General features: G+C 37.4%; 2 protein-coding genes across 3 annotated transcripts; one reads left to right on the plus strand and one right to left on the minus strand.

Moving 5' to 3' along the window:
- Window positions 1-319: 319 nt before the first annotated feature.
- On the plus strand, window positions 320-5,257 carry LOC133697818 (probable serine/threonine-protein kinase PBL7). Of its 2 annotated transcripts, none has more exons than XM_062120617.1 (5): window positions 320-533; window positions 1,622-1,812; window positions 2,899-3,088; window positions 3,333-3,724; window positions 4,562-5,257. In XM_062120617.1, the coding sequence occupies exons 1-5, from the start codon at window positions 452-454 to the stop codon at window positions 4,823-4,825; spliced, it is 1,119 nt and encodes a 372-aa protein (XP_061976601.1). In that variant the 5' UTR covers window positions 320-451; the 3' UTR covers window positions 4,826-5,257. The 2 variants fall into 2 exon arrangements, with proteins under 2 accessions (XP_061976601.1, XP_061976602.1); XM_062120618.1 differs by lacking the exon at window positions 320-533 and adding an exon at window positions 551-976.
- Window positions 5,258-5,986: 729 nt separating this feature from the next.
- On the minus strand, window positions 5,987-15,130 carry LOC133697816 (uncharacterized). Its single transcript, XM_062120611.1, has 18 exons — window positions 14,780-15,130; window positions 14,080-14,149; window positions 13,162-13,779; window positions 12,899-13,075; window positions 12,685-12,798; window positions 11,904-11,962; window positions 11,610-11,676; window positions 11,433-11,484; window positions 11,247-11,339; window positions 11,000-11,083; window positions 10,476-10,883; window positions 9,609-9,666; window positions 8,712-8,781; window positions 8,288-8,368; window positions 8,075-8,176; window positions 7,420-7,544; window positions 6,895-7,012; window positions 5,987-6,411 (listed from the first exon to the last, which is right to left on the minus strand). Exons 1-18 carry the CDS (start codon window positions 14,830-14,832, stop codon window positions 6,301-6,303), a joined length of 2,460 nt encoding a protein of 819 aa, XP_061976595.1. The 5' UTR covers window positions 14,833-15,130; the 3' UTR covers window positions 5,987-6,300.
- Window positions 15,131-16,172: the final 1,042 nt, after the last annotated feature.

Genomic DNA, 16,172 nt, shown 5'->3' on the forward strand with positions numbered 1-16,172 from the left:
CATTTTAACGAATACAGTAATTAAGATTTCATGTTGTGGTGAAAACAAATTGTTATATATATATATATTTACAAACATATTTCATGCAGAGTATTATACAATATATCTAAAGCACCTGTACTAATTAAAATCTAAAATTGAAATCCAGTAAAATCTCCGTGATCTGAAAACAAGACCCTCGAGAAGCATGGGAATGAACTGAGACTTGTCAACAAAGGGAATTTGAGAGAATATAGAAAGTTTGAGTTACCATTCATAAATTGGCAAGACAGAAGGACGCAGCTGCAAAAAGACACGGGAATGAAATGATATATACCAGAATAACCCTCTCTCTGAACTGAAGACATAAGCACACTCTCTCTCTATCCCAAGCGGTGTTTGGTCTGCTTCCGCCCCCCCTCTCTCTCTGCGAGGTAATACTCGTTGCAGTGAGAGAGAAAGAGGGACTAAAATGGGTTGCTTTTCTTGTGCTGGAAAGTCCAGAAAAAATGCCAGTAACAAGAAGCCTGATGATCAGATCCCATCATCTTCAGGTATTTCAATGAAAGTCACCATAAAGCTTGAAAGTTTAGATTTTTTTTTTTTTGTCATATGCCCAGTATCAAGTTAATATTTCTTGGACTGATTGTCATGCATTTTGTTGCCATGAAAAATGATTTGAATTGATTAATGGTACGCCGTTTGCATAATTGTGTGAAGCAATCTTTTACGGGTTTGGAATATGTATTGATCTGGATTGGTCACGGAGGATAAGATTTGAGATTGATGTTTCTCTGTGGCACATGTTTAGCTCTTGTTTAGACTAATGTGGTTTATTTCGAAGCCTAATCGAATGATAATGACTTTGTGGGCATGACGAGTTTCCATAATTACAAGTAGTGTAAACCAGCTTAAAATGATTGTTAGTACTACCGGGATCGATTCAGCAACGATTTACCTTAAACAGTTGCTCGTAGCGTCAAATTCAAGAAATCAGGTAATTAATGAAGCTGAATTTTATTAATACCTCTTGCCTTTGCCACTTTGATTGTAAATTATGTATTAATTAAAGTTTTGTTGGATTTGTAATTTTCCGAGTTGGTTCAATCACTTATCCATGTTTTTTTTTATATTTTGAAATCCTCATTTTTAAGAAGTTAATCACACTTTTGTTCCATGCTAATTGTAAAAGGTAGGTTAATTAACATTACAGTGGTTGTACAGGTGTATACTTCTTTTTTCTTTTTCTTTTTTATTCCTGCATGCTTGAATAAAAGGCAAGTCATCTAAATGTCGAGGTCAAATTTCCTTAAAAGAATTCGTCAGCATCCACTTAGTTCAGAAACTGTTTACAGTTCCGTTATAGTTGGATAACTGGTGTTGCATACGGAAGCAATGCGCAATACTTGTAATGGAGCTCGATCGTTTTCTTGTCTTGTATGACTGGGAAAATCCAAGCTCAGATCCTTCTTGAATGCCTGTTTTCTCTTTTGCGATTCTTCATTTTCTTTCTAAACTCTTAATGACGCGATGAAATGTTATCAATTGTCAAGAATCCTTTATGTTTGCTGATGTAATAGTATGTACCATATCTTGCTCTTCTACATTCAATAAAAAAAAAATCATATTGATTGCATTCCAGATAAAACAAAGTCAAATATGGCACTGGATGTGAAGGAGGCTTCTAAGGATGGAGGCTCTGAATACATTGCAGCACATACATTCACATTTCGTGAACTGGCAAATGCAACAAAGAACTTCAGGGCAGATTGTCTTTTGGGTGAAGGAGGTTTTGGCAGAGTATATAAAGGGAGATTGGAGAGTACCAATCAGGTTGGTTGAACTTATTGGATTCTAGCAGTCATGAAAATTTTTCCAGTTCTGCCAAAACCAGTGTTATTTTATAGAAAGTTCCTCAGCACATGTTTTAAAAACAATAGTAGTAGTAGACAAAAGGCATTGAGAGTGCATTTTAAGCAATGAAAAAAAAAATACTAAGGGCAAAGAACAAAAAAGGAGAAACAAGCACTGATACTGCTTAGAAGAGAAAGCAAACCATACCTGGCCAAGACTGAAGTTGCAGCTTCACATGTTATTTTGAACTGCCTTGCATCTCATGCCATGATCATTGTTGCCTGGAACGAAAAACAGTTCTGCCTTGTCGCTACTTTGTTCATGCCATGATGGTCACCTTACCCCACCAGTGTCCTGCCTCACTATCACTTTGCCTGTATTATGATCAATCTCTAGCCACTGTTGTCACCACCATCAGAACTCAAGTACCAGAACCTCACATTACAACCATTCCACAGGGCCCTCAATCACCCAGCAAATCCCCACATGTTCATCTATGTCCGCTTCCACCTCGCCACTGGATCTTGAAAGTCAAAACCTACAGCAGAATCTCTGCTGCCCCTTCCACTAATCTAGGAGATCATTGTTGCAAGCTTATTAAAGGCATTCTAGGTAGCATGCATTGCTTCTTAATGTATACTTGATCTCTACTGGTGGCTGCTTTTTTATCCAAAACATTTATCTATAATGTAAAGCAAACAGGAAGGTAACTGGAAATAAAAGCAACATCTACAGACAAGTTTTTCTTTGTAGTCTTCATTATTTTGGAAGGCATAAAAGTGCCCAAAGAAATATGGGAATTATAAGGTGCATGTTTCACCAAAAGTGAAAGTTTGTGAAGAACTCCCTGCAAAAGCAGTGTGCTTTTAACTGGAGTAAAAGTTAAATATATTTATTTTCTGCTGTGTTTGTTCTTTGATACCTCTTTTCTGCTGTGTTTGTTCTTTGTTTAGCTCAAAATAATCTCTTAATTGTTAGCATTTAATCTCTTTTTAATGCATTCAGTTTTGACCGTTTGCAACAGGTTTGTGGTAAGACCTTAACCATGTCCTTTGGATTGTGTAGGTTGTAGCTATCAAGCAACTTGATCGTAATGGGCTGCAAGGGAATAGAGAGTTCCTTGTTGAAGTATTGATGTTGAGCCTACTCCACCATCCGAATCTCGTTAACTTGATTGGCTATTGTGCTGATGGAGATCAGAGACTTTTGGTTTATGAATACATGCCATTAGGATCCCTGGAAGACCATCTACATGGTATGGTACCAAATCTTTGATTTCTAGATAATTAGGCCGCAAAAAAGTTTAGGGTTTTTTTTTTGTCCATTACATTTAAACAAGTCGAATGAGATTGATGGCAGGTGAGGTGCAGAAACTACATGGTTGCAGCGAAGATATCTGTTCTAGATTCACATTTCTTGTTTAATCACTGCAGTGGCTTGATAAAGATTTCATGTAGCAAAGCTTCAGCAATTTTCCTTCTTATATGCTTATATTTCAGACCTGCCACCTGATAAAAAACGACTTGACTGGAATACAAGAATGAAAGTAGCTGCTGGTGCTGCGAAAGGCTTGGAGTATTTGCATGACAGTGCTAACCCCCCTGTTATATACCGTGATTTGAAATGCTCAAACATTTTACTTGGTGAAGGTTATCATCCCAAACTATCTGATTTTGGCCTGGCGAAATTGGGTCCTGTTGGTGACGAGACACATGTATCCACCAGAGTGATGGGAACCTATGGATATTGTGCACCTGAATATGCAATGACAGGTCAGCTTACTCTGAAATCAGATGTTTATAGCTTTGGTGTTGTTCTCCTTGAGATTATTACTGGGAGGAAAGCTATTGATAATTCAAGAGCCGCTGGGGAGCATAACTTGGTTGCATGGGTAAGAAAGCTATCCATGTCCTCCTGCACTGATATTCTCATCCTTCCTGTATAGATGCCTCACTTAAATAAATACGTGCTGCAGCAACCATGAATCCATGTACCTTTGGTCTTCTTCTTCTTCTCCTTCTTATTATTATTTTATTTTATTTTGGTTTTTTGAGTCCAGGATTATGTGACGAGAACTGCTGCCGAATGCCGATCCTTAGGCTTAGGGCCTAAACCATACCCATACCCATACCCAAAACCAATACTTATACCCCTATTTTATCCCTTATCCATAAGTAAGAAATTTGAATATCTATACTCTATGATATCCATTCCAATATTCCTTACCCAAATACTATGTATTACTCAACATAAAATAAAAAATAATATATACTTATAGCAATGGGGATCTAATAAATATTATACATGTGTATAATGTTAATATTGGGGTATGTGTATATTATACTGAATTGAAAAACCATAATTATTTTACATTATATATTTATTTTGGGTTGGGTTTGATAATATCTATAACCTATCCTTTATCCATTTGGAAAGAATTTTAGATATCCATGTCTGATTCAAAATAGCAACTATCCATAAAACTTCTACCCATTTAGATGGGTGGATATCCATCGAATTTGGATGAAATTGTTATCCCTAGGATCCATCCGCTTCACACAATAAACTTAGTCAGTGTTTCATATTTAGCTAGTCAGTATTATTTCTGCATTTCAGATTTGCTATGCTGTTGCTGTCACACCAGCTAGTTAGGAACTGATCACCAAGAATACAAGTTCTTGTCATGAAGCTACTTAAGTGTATCCATCTAATTCATCCCGTGTTGCAGGCACGACCGTTATTTAAAGATCGGAGAAAATTTGCGCAGATGGCTGACCCATTACTCCAAGGCCACTATCCAATGAGGGGCTTGTATCAAGCTCTTGCTGTTGCTGCAATGTGTGTTCAAGAACAGCCTAATATGCGACCCATTATAGCTGATGTAGTCACAGCACTTTCTTATCTTGCTTCCCAGAAGTATGATCCAGAGACCCAGCCAGTCCAGGGCTCTCGCACAGGCCCTTCTACTCCTGGAACTAGAAGGGAACAATGAAGTGGTAGGGTAGAGATTTAGCAGGAACAGTTGTCTAAGGATGGTTCAAACCTTGGAAACCAATCTTAGACTGCTATCTCCCTGCAAACCACGGGAACACAGGATGATTCACCCGAACAAATTTCTATCCATGATTCAGAGATCAGAGGATTAGATATGCAGTTGTTGGCTGCGTTTGCGATGGTTCTTGTCGATCAAATTCTGCACCAGTCCAGGTGTAGCGGTGCCAGACACAAATGCTGTAATAGAAAATTCTTCTTCCTCCTTTTTGTAAGTTCGTTTCGGCCTTACGATTATCATTATTTGTTCCCAGTCTTCTACCCCTTTACAAAAATTTTTCATGTCCAATTGAGCTTTGGGCCTTGTATCTAAATCTCATTCGTAATAGAAACTCGTGCGGCCTTGATAAAAGTCTGCTCTAGTTGCTTGGAATTGCTCCTTGCCTATGTTTTTTTTTATGCATACATCCTCCTGATTTGCCCAAAATCTTTGGAATTGATCTATCTCTCAGGGGTGACTTCTTTTGGATCTGGCACTTTGAACATGTGGTTTTGGAATATGGGCGTGACGGACTAACAGGAAAATACAATATGTAAATCCAACTTAGCAAGGTTCTGATCATATTTGTTTGGAGGAATCGCCTCTCCCGCCTGCCATAACTTGAGTTTCCCCGCTCTTCCTTTGAACAAAAGCAATCCCCCATGCAATTCGGCTCTTTTTTCCTAAACTTCTTACTCTTATCAACTCCAGTGTTTAAAGCAAATCACTTACTTTCATCTATGTTCCTTCTCTATAACAAAACCGAATCCTAACTCCTAACCTTTCCTCTGGATGTCAGAACACCTCAGTCGTGAAATTGTCCTGAAACGAAAGTTCAACCCTTACCCAACCTTCATTCATTTTCTGTCAATAGCCATGGGCTTGGACCTCTATACTTTACGAAGAACAAGCAAAATAAAGCAACAAAAGAAGGTCAGGGAACAAAGATATCTGGATCCAAAGTCTTGTAAAAGACATTATCTGATGACTTGGAACTGGCGTGCGAGCTTATTTGGCCCACCTTTTGAGTTTGTTTGTTTATCAGTAAAACATGACATACACTCGAGTAAACAAGGAATTTTCAGCTTAGCTCAAGAATGCTTTAAAAAATATTGCATATAGTTGTAGCAACTGACACGTTTCCTTCATATTTCACCAAAATGAACTTAACTGCCAGCCAACCAATGTAAGATTTATACAATTGTTTCACTAATGATATCATGTTTCTTCTTACATTCTCTTCGCCTCTAAACTAATGTTATTGTTTAATGAGCAAATAATTAATGGCAATGGGCTCTACAATGGCTGTAAAAACAAAGACAGATACTAATCTACACCCTGCCTGAGAACTTGCATTCGCACACAAAAAATATCTACCAACCCAACAAGCAGGAGATTTCAAGATCTACCTATCATTATAGTAAATCTGCAGTTCTCTATTCCTTGTCGTGTGCTGAAATGCCATTAGTTTCCTGCTCAACACTTGGATTCTGCACCTCATTCGAAGGCTTATCATCACTTGCATCCTCAACAGTAGCGGGTTTCCCCTGTTGAGTTCAATCCGAATCAGCAACGTTAACTTTTGTTTCATGAGAAAAAATAGCAACTTTAGTTAAAAACAGCCAACAGATGACTCTCTCAGAAAATAAATACAAGGCCAGGCACTATGGTCCACAACACAAACACAAAAAAAAGATGCTGGTAATTAGCTCCACCAGGCAATATTTTAGCCACGGTAAAAAAAGACAGTTGAAACAAATACACAGACGGGGGTAAACCCTCTTGGGGGTATCACACCAGAGATCTTATCACACCAGAGATCTAAGAGAGATCCTGCAGGGGCTAGGCAACTAACTCTCCTTTTTACTCCACCATTTGACAAAGAAAACAAAGCAGAGTAACAAATAATCAGAATGACTGAGGGCATTCCCAAACAGACACATTATAATCCTATTTACCTGTACACTGCAATGTGTAGATGATGAAAGCATTCATGAATTTAAGGGAGCAATAAAACAATGAAATTGAACCTTGTTTCGGTCACGCCATCCAAGTCCAAACGGCCGAGCCAGTAAACCAATCTTTCTCGCAGGTATATCTTGTGCAGGCTCTTGATTTCCACGTGTTTGTGAATCTAGATGTGAAGATCTACAAAGAAAATTTATGTTTCTTATAAGCACCAATATCATCCAAGTAGGTAAAATATGCATGTAAAACAGACATTACTTCATGCATGGAATAAGCCACATACAGTGCTGCTCATGAATGCATGCCAAACCCTGGGGATGAACAGGGAGATGATAAGATTCAAATAGAGCTTATTTGTCAGCATTGAAAAAGCACCTCTTTAGCATTAGAACAACCTGCTCATCCCATTATGTTCATTCCACCCCACTCCATTTTTGCATATACCAAACCAAACCCAGTGATAAATCAAAGTAAACATTACCCAATACAATTCAAGGAATGGTGGAGGATTAAACCCTGTAAACAAGAAAACTAGGACAGCACAAAGGTATGAGAAACTTTTGGCACTAGTAAAATTGACTACACACCGTGGAGAAGGTTGTGCTTTAAGTTGACCAGATTGATACTGCAAGGTGGCCTCCAACATTGATTCTGCCATAACCATTCGTTTCTCCATTTCAGCAAGTGACGCAAGGGCCTGTTCATACTTTTCCTGCATATATATAGTTGTTGGAGTGAATAGTGAAAGGAAGAGACATAGAATGTCAAGATGAGAACAGATCAATTAAAGAGTGACATCAAGGGCTCTGGTGCGCTTCTTGGTGGAGAGGGAGCACAACTACTCAATAGGGCAAGGTATTATGGTAGAAAGGATATTCTCAATCATATCGAGTGTTCTACATCTATTCTAACATATAGAAAGAGTGCTGTTCCTACTTTTATGCAAAATTCTAACTTAAACCTTCATATAAAAGCACTACCTTCCAGAACTGGGGTAGAAAAGGATTCATCACAAGTTCCTAATAGTTGATACAACGATAAATTTGATATAATTGCATTATTTATGTGTTCTAGCTCCAATGAACATAAATGAGTCAAGCATTGACTAGCATAATCGGCATGTTTGACCTGCATGCAGGTCAGGAACATCACACACATCATCTTAGAACTGTTAAGACTTTTATTTGAATGCAAATTACATATAAAATATGAAATTAAAGAATAGAGCAAGAAATTATAAACCTGAAGCACTTGAGCAGCAAATCTCTGTGCTGACGCATCTTGCTCAGCATATATGCGAGCATCTTCAGTTACCTTTTGCTCTTGTTCCACCCGCATTAAGACCTACATAAGTTGAAAGTGAGCTAGTATCAAGAAAAGAACAATCCAAGATTAGAGAGAAGAGAAGATGCAATCTTCCCAAAATGAATTGATTGACGCGAAGCAAAAAATAACCTGCAGCATGGCATTTTCTTGTTCTTGCTTATCAGCAAGAGCCCTCCGCAGCTCAGAAACTTCTTGGTCTAACTGTTCAACCTGAAGATCAGAAGAAGATCAAAATGTAATACAACATATAATCAAGGCTAGCCAGAAAGGACTCATCCGGCTTAATAACTGATTAACTGCATATTGCATAACATTGCAGCCTAATGTCCAATCCAACACTAACCACTGCATGATCATAATTTACCTTATTACTACCATCATTCATGGGGAATAGGCATAAAATGAAGCAGATTCTAACTACAATGTGAAATCGCTTGAGAAGGGAACTAAAAATAATGCAGAATAACTGTGGTTTTTGGGTAATTTCAATTCCCTGGGCCTTGCAAGAAGATCAACCATTTCTCATTTAAAGAAGAAGAAAGTCTGGACATACCCTAGCACTCAATTGCCGCCGATTATCCTGCTTGACCATCTCCATCAAAGCTGTCTCCAACTCCTCAGCTCTAACAAAGAATTGAAATTAACAGAATTAAATGCAATATTATTGGAAAACAATTTGACTACTTACACAGTGACTCTACATCAAACTCTGCAGACGACTACAGAATTTTTTTTTTTCTCAAAAGACTGCCACTGGGAGAATAATTTTGTTATTATTGTTGTTTCCAAAAGAGTGCCACTTGAAGACAAAAATGTAGCATTTTTCACGCTGCCAGAGACATGGTGCCCATACAAAACTCAGCTTTCTTTTTCTTTATTGGAACGAAAAACTCACCTATTCTAAAGCTTTGCGCTATTTATTTGGGAATGTTTAAAAGATCTAGTCATGTGCGAACTGCGAATTCCATCCACACAAAAGCTATATTTTGGAGATCAAAATAGCTAGTTGATAGTCACAAAGCATGTGCTAGCTTTGAACTAGTGGGATAGTTATGACGCAAGCGCTAGCTTTGAACCTGAGTCCTATGTTCAGACCCTCAGCTCACTCTATGCAAGATTCTCCTGCATAGCTCATAAATTATAACGTTTCAGAAAAGCAGCCAATTTAATATAACATAAGTAACAGCAGTTTTGCACCTACCCTAGCCAACCCTCGTGCATCCTCGTACTAACTTAGGGAATAGACTTGCTATTCTATCTTACTCGTGAAATGCACATTGAAGAGTGAAGGTGAATCAATGTATCACCTTCGTTACAATCACTAAACAAATATTGCAATGAACGGAATAGTGCAATTATTTGTTAATAGTATAGCACTCAGCAGCCAAAATGGTACTAAGTCACTCAACAGAAAGGCACCTAAGGACAATTGAATTGGAAAAGTGCTAACCTGAGTACAATAGATCTTTTCTCCTCTAGCAACTTGCACAGTTCATCCTTCAACCACGCTACCTGCATGTAATTCATATATTAGTAATCAAAGAAGCGGCATGACAATAGAACTGCACTTCACAATCTAAAATTTAAAGACTAGATCACCTAAACTTGTATTAATGTCATTAAAGAATGGAATATAAATTCCAAGTTTCATGATGGTTGCCATGAACAAGATAACAAAGGGGAGTGCAAAATAAACCTAAATAAAAACCCAACCCAGTCCCATCCGTAAATGAAAACACTTGATAATGAAGCAACTGCACATACAAGTTTAGCATATAATCAGCATGTCCAGTTTGAACTTTGCTGGTTGGAAGCATGATGTTTTAAAATACAACAAATTGGTTCAAATCAGCTCTGATCAAGAACCTCTAGATCAACAATACACATTTCCCTCCCCAGTAGTTTCTCCAGAGGTTACATTTCAATAGAGAGGAGTCACATGACTGCTCCAAAAGTCTATATGCCAGTGTTTAAATAATTATCTTCCAGCACATCATTCCAATCAGAGCAAAGCCCATAATGTTTTCCCCCCGTATGGCTTAAAAAATATGCCCACTCCATTCCAAGAACAATTTTTGCAATCAAGGTCAAGCTGGAGTAACTAAAAGACTTTAGTAGAGAAGGGTAAACTTAAAAGAAGGATGATCTATATATTTTACATTTCTACAGTTTCTTCTTCACTACAAACAAAAAAATATGCAGTCTTTGACCAAGGGGATTCTGTTGATAAACATCATGATAGCCAATCATCATTAAATTAGTAAAAATTATGCATTGAGGAAAAGATTATGCTCGAGAAAAGGGGGTAAATGTTTACCTACCTGATCTTGAAGATCTGGAACACTATCTATTTCTGTGTCCCCTGTCAAGCTAATAAGAACTTCATCTGCATTGGTGGATCCAGACTCTGAACGAGATAATTCACCACTAGTCTGTTTATTTGTTTCCATCAGTAATGACTTAGGATCATGCTTGAAATTATATAGCTTAGTTGCCAGACCCTGAGAATCCCTCCAAGCTTGAAGCCCCTTTGTTCTTTCCTCAACTGTAGTTATAACAGCTTGCCGATGCTTATTTCTCAGCTCTTGTAATCTGGTTTCATTTACATTTTGGTAACCCATGCAGGCTGTGAAGACAAGTTGACTGCTATCAAATGTTGAGCCTGCCAGTGACTGTAGTAAAGTAACTGCATCTCCAGCATCCTTAGTGGTAACTAATGCAGGGCCTACAAAAAAACTGAACCAAATTAAGTTCCAGAAATTATAACAGCATCTCTTCATGATTGAAAAACCAAGTTATTGTCTGCACAGTTAAAAATAACACAACATCATTTTTCAGTACCATATAACTCCATCAAAGCAAGTGCTGTCCTAAATAGCATGACACGGTTTCCTTCATAAAGGAGGACATCCCAGACTCGGAGAACTGAAGTCAGAAGAAAGCCGTCAGATGTCAATCTTGTAACTAGGGCACAATGCCATGAGAATACGAATGAAGAAATTAGGAATACTGCCAATGTTGAAGTGAAAAACTTTATCATGCAATGTTAGACAAACTTAAGTTCATATCTAAAAGTGTAAAACCTGACCACTTTCCCATGGTAGCATATTCATGAATATGGAAAGGAACCATGGCCCTGTAACCCAAGCAACTTGCACTCCCAGGTAATCAAGATGGTTGACTGCACCAAAAGTAAACTTGGCATAAGAACTCACTGAGGAAGCATCATCAAAGAAAACTTATGAGTGTATAAATGATGAGGAATGGAACAAACCCAATTTCGGAAACCTTTCGTGCACCAGCTCCTCAAAAACAAGTTGGTCAACCTGACAAATGGAACAGCTGATCAGATACTTATCAATGTCCGCCCACTGATCTCAGTGTCATTCACGTGTCTTGCAAGAGTAAAAGGCACATATATACAGAAAGGCAGATTTATTGTAAGCACTACCTGTGACTCTATCATTTCCTCTGAGTAATAGCCATCAAAATAGTCATCAATAACACCCATCAGTGTCCTGCGAATAAAACCAAAATTTAGAAGCACAGCAATGTCAATACAAAATATAAATCCAAAAACAGTGTTCCCTGTCATGTTCCAATACAAAACTACAGCACTGCTCTTCTAAATACAAGGACTATCAAATTGGAAAAATATATAATCCCAACCACAGCTCAACTCTTCTAAATACAAAGACTATCAAATTGGAAAGATATATAATGTCAACTAAATTTCAAGACCTACCAAAAGGCATTTTCTTCAGGCATCAGAAGTAGTAACAAGGCAGCAAAAAAATTCATGGCCTGCACACATATTGAACCCAACAACACATTAGAATTCAATGGCACATAAAAATACCAGAGTTATTGAAGTTGAATTACTTGTTTCTTTGGGTTAAATTTGTTTGCACTGACAGTATAACGCAGTCCAATCACATTTTTGATGTTGTAAGTTCTGTCTTATCTAATAGTATCTTCTTTATTCGAATATATCTCATAAGTTGAGAGAAAATTGTACTTCAAAGTTATAATAGTTCTTTTAACTTAGCTGAAAGTAACAGCGATAGGCTGTTGCAATTGCAAGCTTATCTTTGCAATTAGTGTACTGCCTGGACTTTAATATCATATATTTGTGATTTTGAGTTTTAAATTGATGATAATTTTCACTACATGTATAATATCTCCGGTTAATGATGGCGTTATTGTTCAAAATGATTTCATGCTGACAATTATAATAAAAAATTCATCTAGAGCATTCAGGAATTGCTTGCTTTTGGCCAATCATCTCATTTGCGTCTGCTGAATTTATAATGAGAAATTTTAAGACGTTGGCCAAAAATTTGTTAGAACGCAAATTGTTCTTATTCACAGCTTTGTTGTAGATTTTTCATCTTCTTCAGGAGTGTCACATAATTCATCACACACCTCCAGATGTAATTTCCTTTCTCTCTTTTTTCAGTGAACTGGCAGGCCAAGCCTTGAATGACAATAGTTGATTTCATTGAGTACCATAAGTTTTCAATTACCTGACAGTACCCAACGGAGGGGTTATGTCGAGCATATGCTGTCAGTAATCGCCTCAGAGCATTTCTACCATCATTGTCCAATGCAGGATGACCTGGGAAAGTTCTAGGCAAATCCTGCATATGAAACCACTTATAGGTTGGTGACTTGGATTGAGAATACCAGAGAGACGAAAGTAGGTCCCATTCTAAATTGAAAGACTCTACATGTCATTACCTTCTCGATCTGACCTTTCCATTTCTCTTGTACACAAACAGTGTCAGTAGTTGAACCTTTAGTGTTACTGTCTGACTGTTGGTCTGCATGATTTCCGGATTTAGTTTCTGAAGCAAGCAGATCCTGGTAATACTTCTCCACTCGGCGTGCCCTTGCACCCACGAATGCTTGCCAGAGCTACAATTGTGAGCATAAATCAATTTTGAAGCTTATACACCATGAAGTGAACTTAATTTGAGGGGGGGGAAAGAGTCAGAATATACCTCTCCCCTGAGTGCCATTGGGACTCCTCCGCGTACAAGGACCTCCAGCTCTTCTTTCCAAGGAAATGAAGATTCTAGAGGCAGTGCATCAGAAGCAGTACCTGTGGCAGGGGCACCGTCACTGGCAGGTGCATCTTGAATCAGATCTGATCTTTCCACATCATAAAACTCATCTTCAGAATCTTCTTCAGGTGCTCCTTTTGGTGATTTAGCATCTTCAAAAGGAGGTACCATCCTTTCTCTTTTAGTCTCTTGCTGGTCTTTTGATTGATTGCCTTTCTTCTTGATGCGAAGACTCATCATATCCTCAATGGCATGAAGGGATGGTCTGATCTCGGTCCAAATTTGGATCCTATGAGTTTTTTTACTGGTTGCTGGCTGTTTCTCATCCTTTTCTGTAACATTTTCCAGTAAAACATCAGAACTAGGTTTCTCACCACGTATATCAACTCCTTCAATGTTCTTCTGTGAGCCATTTCTGGTCTCTTGTTCTTTTGCTTCTGCATGCAATTCCTTGATATCTTTCTCAGAAGATATCCCATTCATTGGCAATCGAGCTGAATCTGCCTGCTGTTCCAGGAAGGTTTGCCATCTATCCGATCTTTCCTCCTCTTCCTCCTAAAATCACAAGTGCATCAGAAAAACCCATAAAAAAAAAAAGCTATTCTCCTTGGTAAGAGACTGCTCTCTCAAGCTCCATTTGGTTGCATAAAAAATATTAGGAAATGCAGATAAATTAAATTTTGGATAAAAAAATCCAGATCAATAAGGAATAGAACACGACGAGCCTCATTTTTTCAGTCCTGGTAAGGTTCGGAAATTCGCTGCCCTCAATTATCAATATTTTCACTAATCTTATAAATGGCATGGATAGGAATGTTCAAAATTAGAAAGAGAGTATAACAGAAGCAAACAAACCTTGTAGATATTAGCATATTCTCTGTATCTTTGTACATGCTGCGGTCTCACCGCAAATCCATACGCATCCCTGTCCACATTGATATCTATTAACAACATAACACCTCCACAATAAAAATTCAAGCAAATTCACAATGACGAACAAATCACAAAAATACGTACAAACACTTCCGCCAATCAGATACAAAAAATAATAATTATAACTCTAAAATAACAAATCGAAAAACTCAATCAAGCCAAATTTAATTTTAAAAAAATAAAGTAGAATTTACCTGCAATAAACCTCGAAATCTAGCTGACTCAAACTAAACAACAACAAATTCCAATCAAAACTCTAAATCTACTCTCCATATCTCTCAAAATTACCTCAATTCACACTCAAGTTTACTGAAAAAATACACCGCATTTCACACTTGATTCCTAAATTAAGCCAAACATCACGCATTACACTGTGACAGTAATCAAAATTCAAACAAATCAAACTCGATCATAAATCAACTGAGTAATAAATCAAGCTAGTCCAAGTCAAAGAGCAGTCAAGAAATAGTAATTATTAACGCGATCGATCAGGGAAATGTGTCTACTGGTGGAGTTCAATTCAATCACGGCAGCAGAGGGACCGGGATTTGATAGATCATCGCAAGAAAAGGAAAGAAAGTGACGCGTGGTGAGAGGAGATAGGAGAGGATTTAAGCTGTACCTCTTGTGTTCAAAGCCGGGGAGAGGGTTAATAGATTTAGTTTGGGCCTTCATTTGCTGGACGACTTTGATTGGTCCCTTTTTTAAGATTATCTGTTGAGAGATTGATGCTGGCAGAGAGATCTCACTCCGCAACTGATTTTCAGGGGGGGGGGGGGGAGGGGGAGTGCGCGTTTGTGTGTATGCGCGTTTGTGCTTCTTAGCGTGGGCTTTGTGAGAGTTTAAGAGAAGGGGGAGAGTAGAGTGATGTGGTGTATATCGAGATTGGCGTTTACATTAGTACTGTGAGATGTGTGTGGTGTGGGTTGCCGTTTTTTCATTTTCCCTTTCTTTAAGCACGGAGTTCAAAGAGGCGTTTAACCGGGGGGTGGGGGGGGGGGGGGTAATTTGATGTCTGTACTTTGCTAAATATAAGGGACCCACGATGTGGAGCTGATCGATCAGTCAGGAGCTGGTGGTTTTGGTGTGGATGATGATGACGATATGCCAGATGGGTGCTAGTATGTACTTTGAGCCGGTACTGCTAACTGAGGTTTTGTTTTGTGTGGTGTTGTGTTGTGTTGATCATGAATCTAATTTTGGGAAATAATAAATATTTTTCCTATTGATGCTAATGTTTTCCATCAGTGCCAAATTGCAGGGCTGGAATAATTTTTTTATTGATTAAAAAAAATAATTAAGGAACGCAACATGACTCGGAAATATTTTAATCTAGTAGTAAAAGAATTTATAATTAAACAAAAAGGAATAAATGGGAATTTATTAAAAAAACAATTATTAAAAAAAAATATACAATGAAGCTATGATTTAAGCAGTCAAATGGAAAAAAAAAAAAACAAATCAGGTAAGCATGCTAAATATGCAAGAAAGAGACTGGAGAAGTCAATGAAAAACAAATAAAGAAAAATTTAGTTGAAGTAAATTCAACATAAAATGAAATTAAAAAAAATAAAAAATAAAAATGACTAGCAAATCAAGCAAGCCAACAAAATCATAAACCCAAGTTATATAAATGAGATAACCCGATAAAACGTAAACCATCAAAGATTATGAAGCTCACTCACGAGATAATTATATATTTAAAGACAAAATGTAATCGATATTAATTTTTTAAAAAAGATATTTTCAAATAGATACTATATCAAGTTAGGTTAACTCATCAAGCTCGTAGTGGAATCATGATACATGAATAAAAAATAAATTAAAGAAAATCACGAAACCCGGTATCAAAAACTCCAACCTCGATGGATGAGACTGAAAAATAATATTAATCAATGATTAATCTAATATTGAATGATAAAATTAAAAAAAAATTCAACAAATAACGACAAATAAAAATAATTGAGATAATTTAGGTATTTTTAAAAATTAATATAAAAATATATAAAAAGCAA

The sequence above is a fragment of the Populus nigra genome, chromosome 6 (genome assembly GCF_951802175.1).
Source record: "Populus nigra chromosome 6, ddPopNigr1.1, whole genome shotgun sequence".
In the NCBI taxonomy this organism is placed as follows: Eukaryota; Viridiplantae; Streptophyta; class Magnoliopsida; order Malpighiales; family Salicaceae; genus Populus; species Populus nigra.

Bases quoted from the DNA above. Each gene is read 5' to 3' on its own strand.
- LOC133697818 (XM_062120617.1), top strand. From the start codon at position 452: ATGGGTTGCTTTTCTTGTGCTGGAAAGTCCAGAAAAAATGCCAGTAAC. The intron at 534-1,621 runs GTATTTCAATGA...ATTGCATTCCAG, and splicing joins TCAGATCCCATCATCTTCAG to ATAAAACAAAGTCAAATATG. The intron at 1,813-2,898 runs GTTGGTTGAACT...TGGATTGTGTAG, and splicing joins GATTGGAGAGTACCAATCAG to GTTGTAGCTATCAAGCAACT.
- LOC133697816 (XM_062120611.1), bottom strand. From the start codon at position 14,832: ATGAAGGCCCAAACTAAATCTATTAACCCTCTCCCCGGCTTTGAACAC. The intron at 11,963-12,684 runs GTAATTGAAAAC...ATATGTGTGCAG, and splicing joins CCTCCGTTGGGTACTGTCAG to GCCATGAATTTTTTTGCTGC. The intron at 8,782-9,608 runs GTTAGCACTTTT...ATTCTTTGTTAG, and splicing joins AAAAGATCTATTGTACTCAG to AGCTGAGGAGTTGGAGACAG.